This window comes from Podarcis bocagei, assembly GCF_964188305.1.
Source record: "Podarcis bocagei genome assembly, chromosome: 3".
NCBI classification, from domain to species: Eukaryota; Metazoa; Chordata; class Lepidosauria; order Squamata; family Lacertidae; genus Podarcis; species Podarcis bocagei.
Window position 1 is genome coordinate 41,986,281 of NC_138127.1, and position 10,948 is coordinate 41,997,228.

General features: G+C 41.0%; 1 protein-coding gene and 1 long non-coding RNA gene across 2 annotated transcripts in view; both read left to right on the forward strand.

Annotated features, from left to right (window-relative positions):
- LOC308583653 overlaps positions 1 to 10,948 on the forward strand; it is a 186,276-nt gene that overhangs the window by 154,134 nt on the left and 21,194 nt on the right. The window lies entirely within an intron of this gene.
- On the forward strand, positions 3,462 to 7,710 carry FABP7 (fatty acid binding protein 7). Its single transcript, XM_081187155.1, has 4 exons — positions 3,462 to 3,668; positions 5,095 to 5,267; positions 6,467 to 6,568; positions 7,471 to 7,710. Exons 1-4 carry the CDS (start codon positions 3,596 to 3,598, stop codon positions 7,519 to 7,521), a joined length of 399 nt encoding a protein of 132 aa, XP_081043281.1. The 5' UTR covers positions 3,462 to 3,595; the 3' UTR covers positions 7,522 to 7,710.

Genomic DNA, 10,948 nt, shown 5'->3' on the forward strand with positions numbered 1-10,948 from the left:
AATAGAGGAGGGGAAAGTCTCATTGTGCAAGCGAACCTCATTCCATGTGCACATACCCCACTTGGTACTACACTGTGTTCCCCCCAGTGCTGGATTGACGTATAAGCTAAACAAGCTATAGCTTAGGGCCCCACTCTCTTGGGGGCCCCCAAAAAAAATTAAAGAAAAAACTGGATGTACATTTCCAAAATATAAGATAAAAATAAAATAAAACATACAGCAACAGTGTTTTGTGTTGGGTAGGCTCCTATTTGTTATGTACCTATTAGATTCATAAATTACCATATATCATATATTCAACACAAACAACAGTGACAATTTGTTGTTGACAAAGGACAGCTGGACGTATAAAGGGCCCCATTACCTTCAGTAGCTTAGGGCCTCAGCAAACCTAAACCCAGCCCTGGTTCCACCCCACTGAGTCCCACATTTGGGGGAGGGGGGGTAATTGAAATGTTCGATAGTGGTAGATGCTACAGTATTCTGATAATGCTTTCCTACAGGTAAAGGTAAATGCTTTTCTGCAATTCACTCAGAAAGGTCACATTTCCTCATCACATGCAAGTCAATCATGTCCTGGATGTCAGTGATTCTGCAACTATTTTCCAAAGCTAAATGTGATGAACTGGAGTGTACGTATATGTTACCTTAATGTTGCAAAATATGAAAACCATTCTGCAAAGTCTTTTACCCTTTTACTTGTTTCCAAAGTTCTTTACAAGCTGTAAAGTTCCAAGATAAGGTGAAGGGGCCGCGAAGAACAGACAAAGTTGTTATTGCTTGCTGCAAGCAGTAGATGGCACTCTGCACCCATTTGAAGTGAAGCATGCTACCATTTAATGTCCTGCAGCCTAAGCTGTTCCAGGCCTTCAGCTCAATAAGGCTTGTGTTAGCTGAACTTTTGAGGAACAGAACCTGTCTTGGACATGGATTTTCCTCTCTGCACAGTACTTCCGAACACACAGAAACTCCTATGCAAACTGCATTATGGTTTGATGATAAAGTCGTAGACTAGCAATGCACTTCACACTATTGAGCTGTGGGGAACCACATGCTACACAGCTAGAATATATTATTTATTAATACATTTTTATGACACCTCCCACACTGGTCTCAAGGGAGTGTACAAAAGTTTTAAAATAACATAACATTACAACATAACATTAAAACACAGCTCATAACAGCAAGAGTAAAGGAAAAGCAATTATAACAATGTAACAACAAAGGCTGGGGGTAGGGAATACAAGTAATGTTTTTAGAAGACAGTTAAACATCAAGGGTTGTCTGAGCTGGGAGAGAAGATGGTCTCAAGAGAAAGGGAGTCACCACATACCATCTCATGCCAGGACACTATGGGAAGAAGAGGGTATGAGAAAAACTGGATTGAGGGAGCAAAAAGTGTGGGAAGGCAGTGATTTGGAGGAAAACGTCATAATGGCAGTAGAAAATTGCTGGCGGTACAAGAAGCTTACTATCCACATTAAATGGCAGTATGGATGAGCCAAATAGTAATCTAGCCTTCTGAGTCCTTGGAATTTCACCGGGTCCATGGAATTTCACCGTCAGATAGCTGTGTACACAGGATTTGATCATTTCTAAAGAGTTTAGGAGACCTTATCACAGTGGAAAGATTAAGGCAGATTCCTGCAACTATTTGTCTCTTGAGAAATTTCCATTATGGCCCTGGTTCTATCAAAAAGGATGCTTTCAAATGGTGGACGTGCTTAGATAGTAAAGAGATACAGAGCCATGCCTCTTTTTGACCATTCAATGGGTGGGGGAGAAATGAAACCAACCCCAAAGTTGGCCACCTAACAGTAAGGTCATAGGAGTGCTGTGAGCTCCTCCTGGGACTGCGTGCTTGCCCCCCAACATTTCTCCGATGAAAATAGAGACGTCCTAAGGAAAAGTGGGACATTCCTGGATCGGATCAGAAACCGTGACAGCTTCTGTAAATCTGAGACTGTCCTTGGAAAATAGGGACACTTGGAGGGTCTGTTGCATGTCTGTGCGGGAGGAGGGGCTTAGTTATTTATTTTTAAATACTTTTACATTGCCTTCCATTAAAATTAAATCTCAAGGCAATTCACAATAAAACAGTAAAAATATAGTAAAAGCAACAAATACCACAGCAACAGAATCCCAGTAAATTCAGCACCCTACACCACAGCATCAACTAGCTTAAAATGGATCAAGTAACTCTGGGGCAGCTGTTCCTGCATAGCAAAAGTGTCGCTCCAGTTCTCTTGATTTCCTTTGGTGATTGGAAGAAGAAGCCATTGGATTTGTTATCCCTGAATGCCATGTTCGTATGTGCAAGGTATGACAATGGTGGGAAGCATATACCCAATACTGCCACAGTGGCTATCTACCTAGCAATTTAGGAAGCTGCTTCATCCTGAGTCAGGCCATTAATCCATCCAGCTCAGTATAGTGACTTGCAGTGGCTTTCTAGGATTGCAGACGAGAGACTGTTCTACTGGGACATGCCGGGGATGAAATCTGGGAACTTCTGCATGCAAAGGAGATGCTCTGCCACTGAGCTAGGACCTTCCCCAAAATTATTGCTACAAACATAGGAAACTGCCTTATGGTCCATCTAACTCAGTATTGTCAGCGCTGACTTGCAGCAGTCTTCCAGGGTTTCAGGTGAGGTTCTCACCTAACCCTTGCTTGGAGATACTAAAAGCTGACACCTTTCGAATGCATGTGCTCTATCAATGAAGTACAGAGTTATTGTATGTTTTCTTGGTGACCCATACTTCTGCAGGTAAGGGCGGGGGGAAGCAGTCAGTGTTAAGTCACAGATCTTTGGGCCTGTCTCTAATTCAGAGTCAGAAAAAAAATATTTTGTGTGCACTGTGTTAAGTGACATTGTTGTAACAATATTTTATACTATATCTCACTTCTTAAATACCCTCCATTTTCCTTGGGGAAACAATGTTGCCTTAGTCAGTGTATATTACCCCACCTATTGATATATTTAATTCCTTTTTAGCATGGGTTGGGGGAGAGGAGGGGTGGGCAGATATGCTAATTCTACCTTTCATACTTTCCCCTTTTTAGGGAACAAGGGGTTAATCCCTGGTTTTCTTTGCAAGACAAATAACAGCCCAGTGTCTTTTTAAAATCTTCACCAGCATATAGAGTTTCAGTGGAAACTAATCTGAATGTTTTATTGTGTGGCTCTCCCTTTTGAGGCCGCCACCTCCCTATGCCAAGTTTTCAAACACAACTTAAAAGACCCTCAGACATTTTTACATTCCCCTCACTCACAGAAGAGCCTCTTCTGCTCACTCCCCTGACCTCCAATCTGAATAGGATGGCTAGTCCAACCAGCTCTGTTGACCCAGTGGCCTGATCCAATCATCTAACAGACTGGAAACCTTCCCCCCCCCTCCCCTTTACTCTGCCTCAAAGGAGCAATGAGGAGGCCTGGGTGGAGCCTCCAATTTAAGTTATTTTTGAGTTTGCATGCCTCTTCTCTCAGTAAAGAAGGGGCTGAGCTGGAGTGAAGGTGCAAGATTCTAACAAAGGAATAGTAACACCTGCTCTCGCACCAGCAGTTGTCTATCCCTCTCATTCAACAGCTAAAATGGTCGAGGCATTCTGTGCTACCTGGAAGCTGATTGACAGCCAGAACTTTGATGAGTACATGAAGGCGCTGGGTATGTAGAAGTAACTGCTTAAGCCAGGTCATCCTAGGTAATCTACTCATGCGGTTTGTGACTGTTTCTTCTTTAGCACAGTTATAGAGTTTGGGATTTTGCAGCGTGCTAACCCATTACAGCGATGTAAGCCTTGTGATACTGACCGAAAAATGATTTTAATATTTTAAATAAGCATGCATTGCCACAGGGAAGATGAACTAATTTAGACCGGTATGAACTAATCCACAAATGCTTGAATTTAAGTACCGGTAAATGCTGTTTGCAAGTCTAAATATGCTTGTGAAGCAGTAAGTCTCAATGAACTAAGGCTGAGATTCTAAGCATGTATGGTTGGAAGTGCACTTATATTTATTAAATCAAGTGGATTTGCTTCAAAGAAAATATAGTTAGGATTGGGGGGGGGGTAAATGTACATAGATATCATTTGAAGGAATGTTACTCCCAAGTAAATATTTTCAGGAATCTTAGCCTAACAATATGATACCCAAGCACACTTATTAAAAAGTTCCATTGGAAATTAATGGACTAAAATGCTCATCGCAGTAAATATTTGAGCATAATAGAATTGGAAACAAAATTCTCTTTCAGTATAGCTGTTGTGGGAACTGTTTTGTGTGTGAATTAAAAAGCAGCTGAGGGACAATGAGGGTGCACTGGCTCAGCTCTGTAATGGACGGCCCATGCTTTGTGTCGCTTTATTTTTTGTGGAAAATAAATGACATCTGTTGCAGTAGCAAAGGCAAAAATAAACCTGGTGCTGATTAGAGCAAAAATGTCATCTGTGTGAGCAAAATGCAGCAGTCAGTAGACAAGGTAATGAATTGCATCACTGATGCTTCTATATCCTCATTATTGCTTTTCAGTGAGCTAGCTCAAGCGAGTATTGGAAGAGGGGGAAATCTCCATGTGCATAGACAACTATGCAATGAGTTGCAAAGTAGATGACTGAACAGACAAATAAAATTCATGAGATCTTCTCCTTTGCAGGTTGACTCTCATGTACGTCCCACGTAACTGCACCTAGGATTGCAGACTTAACATTCACATCTTTATTACAATCACTTTATCTTGATTCGGTGTAATCTCTTGCACAATTCTGATTTTGTGAGCAGTCTTGAACAGACCAATGGAATGGTGAGATGTAAATACAATAAATAAGCAGAAGGAGATCTAAGTACTTCACTGGGATGGATCTAAGCCAAGGCTGGATGGCTGGATGCCATGAGTGCTGTAGTTGCATTCTGCACTGATTCTACATTGAGCAGGGAACCGGACTAGATGATTGTAAAATTTCTTTGTTTCTAGGGGAAACATGATTTTTTGAATGGGGCGGCAAGACCTCCTCCCCTTTAAACTTCAGAATCCAATATATAAAATAACCCAGTTTCATTATTTTCATTTTAAATTCTTTTCAAAATCTTAGGAGTTGGCTTTGCTACTCGCCAAGTTGGGAATGTGACCAAACCAACTGTGATCATCTGCCAGGAAGGAGGCAAGGTGGTGATCAGAACCCAGAGTACCTTCAAGAACACAGAAATCAGCTTCAACCTGGGAGAAGAATTTGATGAAACTACCGCAGATGACAGGAACTGCAAAGTAAGTAAGAAACAGCTTGAGCTGCCGCAGAGACTTTTTTTTAAAAAAGCTAATCTTTCAGAATTGACAGGAAGTAAAAGAATACAGATATTTTTTGTCTGTTACTGATGGGAGCACTAAGTAAATTTTAAGCAGGGCTGTTTTTCAGCCAGAACTCACCAGAACTCAGTTCCAGCACTTCTCAGGTAGGCCCCATTGCTATTATAAGAGAACAAGGGAGGTGTTCTTGGCGAGTTCTGACAACCTCCTTTTAAAGAAAAATAGCACTGGTTTTAAGGAAGGCATGAAATAAAGAATGATTGATTTGAACTTATTCAGCACATTGAAACAATGAGGTTATAGGGTTTTATTAAAATTTTGGGCCACCTAAGTTATGACACAAAGCACACCTACTTGAAAGATCTGTTCAAACCAATGAGATCTGGTTCTAAATAAATTCATTCAGTATAGGGATGTGATTGTATACTTGCCTTTCATTTTTTCCAAGGCCTCTGGGAGTGGCATCACCCCCTTAGCAGAGACCTCTGGGCATGCAAGGTAGGCATAGTGTATCTGAAGAACATTCATGACTCCATTATGCATCACCCCATGACTATGTCTCAAATAGTCCAGAATCTGCTGGATAATAATGGGTCCTTGTTCTGTTCCAGAAATACTTCTGTTCTGATCAGAACCTGTGTTCTTGACTTGAGATCAAACTCTACGTTAGTATTTAGCAATCTGACTTTTAGAGTGAAGGATTTCAACTAAACATTGAATCTATTTACTGGATGATGTTAATCATACCCAGAGAAGACCCACTGAAATCAATGAACTGAAATGTAAGCCCATTGATTTCAGTGAGCCTACACTGAGTATGACTTGGTTGGATGACATCTATTACCATTCACTGAAATGTGTGAATGGTCCCTACACCAGGTCAAATATGAATTCTGGTACAGCTTTATTTGAACCAACTATGCATATAAGAATCAAATTATTTTTTAAATATAGTATGCATTTTATTACCGAGCTGTTTTTAACTGTATTGTTACCAAGTTCATTGATTTGAAATAAATGCTTCAGACTAATAATTCAGAGATTTACACATGCGATTAATTTTTCCATTGATAATAAAGAGATTTTGAAAGTCCTTAACTGTGACTAGATGGGCTCAGAATTATTTGGATAAACTTAATGTGTGTTCTTTATACCCACAGTCAGTGGTGACCATGGATGGTGATAAGTTAGTTCATGTACAGAAATGGGATGGCAAAGAGACAAACTTCGTTAGAGAAATCAAAGATGGTAAAATGGTCATGGTAAGTAAATAAAGGTTTATTGAGGCTATATATGCTCATGTTGATAACACTATGAGGTCTTATGTCTCAAACTTTCTGATAATTCTGCCCCCCCTCTTCTGACCACTTATAAAGAACATGTTTAGCAGAAGTAACATCTGCAGTTCCAATGTTAATAATAAACTAAGCTGATAATAAACATTTAAAAAAAACAGTCAAGGTCTAGCCATCTTACTTCTGAGTAGACATGGTTAGGATTGTGCAGTAAGTCCTACTTAATGCACTGGGGTTTACTCCTAGCTGACTAAGATTAGGATTGCAACCTCAGCTGGAAGTTAGTTGGGAATGTTCTAACAATTCCTCTTCCTGCCGTCACATATTGGCAGAAAATCCATGACTTTCTTCTTCGGGCATCTAATGAGAATTCTCAACATATCATTGAAAGGTTTGTAAAGAGGCTTTCTCGTCTATTATTCTTCATTCCTTGGTTTCCCTTGAAACTGCATTTTGTTCCATATCTTCTTTCAAACCTTAATGGTTTTCTAAACCTGCAGTGGTACATTCTAATGTGAACATCTTTGCCCTTGGTAAAATGGTTATTGACTCGAACCACATTGCGCAATATACTGATGAAATAAATCATAATGCAGTATATTGATAAGGTAATATACTACGCAGGAGGCCCTTCCTCCTTCCCTGTTTGCACAATTTTTGAACGTAAGAGCTGGCTGGATCAGGCTGGCCCATCTAGTGCACTATCCTGCTCTCACAGTGGCCAACCAGTTGCCTGTGGGAAGCCTGCAAGCAGGCTAATTTTTGCAACAATGGCTTGTTGAAGAATCACAGGATCCACATGGTGCTTTGTGTTATGTCCAAATGGCACATACCAGTCCTAATCACCCCATCTCTCCTTGAATTTGCAGACTCTTACCTTTGGCGATATTGTTGCTGTTCGTCAGTATGAAAAAGCATAGAAATGTCAATCTCTTATTGGAGTTTGTATGAAGAACTGTCTTCAGACTATCATCTCTGAAATGAGCAATGCTGACATGGAAGGAAAACCAAGTGCTAGTTTGTTTTTTACCTGTATATCATCAAATTGGCAAACTCTTGCTCTGTAAAATGGCAGCAGTAAAACTTTGCAATAAATTTCTGAAATTCTTGCTTGTCTACTTAAGGATTCCAATAATATTTAACACTTCAAATGAGACTGAGACCAAGAGAATCTTCGGGCTTCATACCAATGGCACAGTTCAGTGGAAATAATTTTGGTGGGATAGCCCTTTTATTCAATAGTTGATCACAGGGAGGGACAAACTACATGTTACTCACCCCACTCCATCTGTCTTTAAAACATATACATATTCTCTTACATGAACATCTATATCTTTTCTGTTACTCATACACATGCCAGGTGTGGGATACCTTTGGCCCTCCAGATGTTGCAAGATTACATCTCCCATTATCCCTGGCCTTTGGCCATACCTGATGGGAACTGTGGTTCAGCAACATCTGGAGGATCAAAGGCTCTCAATCCCTGTGGCATACGCTTAAATCTCACCTGCAAAATACTGGGGACACACAATCCATATTATAAAAGAAAAGAGATTAAATTCCAGTTTCTATTACCAATATCCCATCTTATCAAACTTCCCTATGGGATTTTATATGTAGTTATACATCCATATACACAGAGGCTACTGTGTTCTGGCCGATGCACATGGGGAACTTGCAGTCCTCTCCATGATCATGGCTATTTCTAAAATGCTGTTGTGGTTTTGAAAGGTGAGGTCATCATGCACCACTGCAAGAAGTAATTTGATGGTGTATGAATTTATTGTTCACAACTTCATAAGCTGCAACGATTCTGGACGTTTATAGAATCCCAAAGCTTGTAGCACACACTCTAAGTGGCAGAATTGTAAAATCCAAAGTGTACTCAAGATTGGGTAAATGCTTTATCATGGTTGTGTATATTTAGAGGTCCTTGTCTCTAAAGATCTAACAAGAATAAGAATGGTCCTCTCCAGCATTCTTGACAGGCGCCCAAGAGCTGTAGTTATTTCTGCTTAACTAAGGGAAGATGAAATAGAGAATCCACGAAATATACAAGAAAGGCACCATATCAATCAATTCATAGTTGTAAGGCATGAGAAAAAGCTAAGTTAGGTAGTGCAGCATTTACATGTGTGGTGTGTGGGGAACACAGTTGAATACCCTTTGAGAAAGTAAGTTTAATTCAGGGGAGTGCCTATGCTCTTCAGATGTTGCAGGACTACAGCTCCCATCATTCCTCCCCATTGGCCATGCTGCTGGGGTTGATGGGAGTCAGAGTCCAACAACATCTGCAAGTCCACAGGCTCCGCACATTGGTTTAATTGATGGTTCCCTCTGCACATTATTAAAAGGTTGGTGTCTGGAGAACACACATTACTTCTGTCAGTACTACAAGGATGCTTTGGGGAAACATTTTTGATTGGATGGGAAGTTATATTCATAAAGCCAATGCTGAGAAGAAATGACCACCCAGTCTAAACAACTCTCTTTGGTGTTGGTTCCATCCAGACAGAATCATAAACAGCTTTGGAGACAACTGGACTGAATCTGCCGTGGTGGGGAGTGATGAAAGTGTTGAAGTCAAACCTTTTCTTTGTCTTAGGGTTTTAAAATACTCCAGCATTCATCCAAGAATCTTCTGTGCATGGGTGCTGAGCTTGCACTTGAACTGGTTTGGCTCCTTATTCATTAACACATGAATTTAAATGTATTTATTTATCCAATTTAACAAGCCAAAAATACTACGCTGAGTGTAGTGCCCATTTTATATTTTCTTTGCCACCAATTTGAAATATGTGCAGACTATTACTTATTACAGCAGCACATGAGAACCAAAGCAGCTTACACTGCTGACAACTCATTCCATCCTTTTATTTCATCGTATACTTGAACTCAGAGCCATCCTATAAAGCGAAAGCTGTTGTGCCGGTAATGAGGCATGCATACTTAACCAGTTGAAATAACAATTGCATGGTTTTCACATTTTAAAAACTTGTTACAGGCCATTAGTGCTATAGCTGGATTACAGCATTCCCTTATCATCAGTGAGGAAGGAAAAGGTCCTTTATTATTTTACTTAACACAAGAAACGTTAGCACCCCATGGGATGCAACAGGAAGTAAAAAGCTCACATTTAAATCAGATAAGTGGTAGTATTGCTTTCAGTTACAGTGGTGAACATAATCATCTTTCACAAAGCTGACCAGAGATATAGCAACATTTGACACTATTTCTCCCAGAGAACGCTGTAAGTGTTGAACGCATTTCATTGTTGCCTACAGCTGCCTTTACAAACACTAGTTTTTCCTCACTGCTGTCATCAGCATCACTGGAACCACTTTCCTCACTATTTTGTTATAGCAGTGGCTTTCTTACATTTGCACAGTATGAGCGTATGAATGAGAGGCTACCTTACATTACTTGCTACAAGCTTTGTCCTCAGTTCTGTAACAAAGTTCCCGGTGGTGAAGAACATGAATTTGGCAGGCAGGCCCACCTATGAGACAAGCTGAGGCAACTGCCTCAGACAGCAGGATCCACAAGGACCACAGATCTCGATGCAGAACTTTATTCCCCCTCCTTCACCCCTTCTTCCCTGGTGGGGAGGGAGGAGCCATTTGGTGGTTCGCCTCAGGTGCCAAAATGTCTTGGGCCAACCTTAACATTTCGACAAAAGTCTTGAAGGTGGACAGGTGGGAGAGACCTTTTTAGCCAAAGGACTGCATTCCCTCATGGGGAGGGAGCTGCATGCCAGAGGCGGACAGGGCCAGAGGCAAAAGTTAGTGGGTTAACAGATATGACTCTTAATTGTGTACAGTAGGAGTCGGAGGTTTCTACACACTGAGACACACCCACACCCACACCACATCCTCCATCTAGGCAAACAAGGGGTGTTATCACAGTTCCAGGCCACATTCCATTCATGCAAAAGCACTCAATGTGATTCAGAGCAGGGCTATTGGAGACCATTGCCATGGGATGTGTGGTTGGGGAGGAGTCCTAAGGGCCATGTAGAGAGGCCTGGAGGGCCAAATCCGGATCTCAGGTCTGAGGTTCCCCACATCTGCCACAATGGAACATAAGGGGCAGTGTCAGATGTATATATGGATATTATTATTAAGCTGTGATGCAGGGGGTGTGATAGGACAAGGTGAGCATTGTGATCAGCACAGTGCAATGGGTAAGCTTTGGAGATGCATCTGGGGACACTTGAGAGTGTGTCTGCTTTTTTATATACTTTTTTTTAAATTTTATTTTGGGGTTGTGTATTTTCACCTCCCCTGCAGGGCTGAGCAGCTCTAGGATATAGCAGCTGTCCACTTGCATAGCTACAGTGTACTTCTA

Excerpts from the sequence above, each read along its gene's own strand:
- FABP7 (XM_081187155.1), top strand. The coding sequence starts at position 3,596 with ATGGTCGAGGCATTCTGTGCTACCTGGAAGCTGATTGACAGCCAGAAC. Across the intron at positions 5,268-6,466 it reads CAGATGACAGGAACTGCAAA|TCAGTGGTGACCATGGATGG; the intron begins GTAAGTAAGAAA and ends TTATACCCACAG. Across the intron at positions 6,569-7,470 it reads AAGATGGTAAAATGGTCATG|ACTCTTACCTTTGGCGATAT; the intron begins GTAAGTAAATAA and ends TTGAATTTGCAG.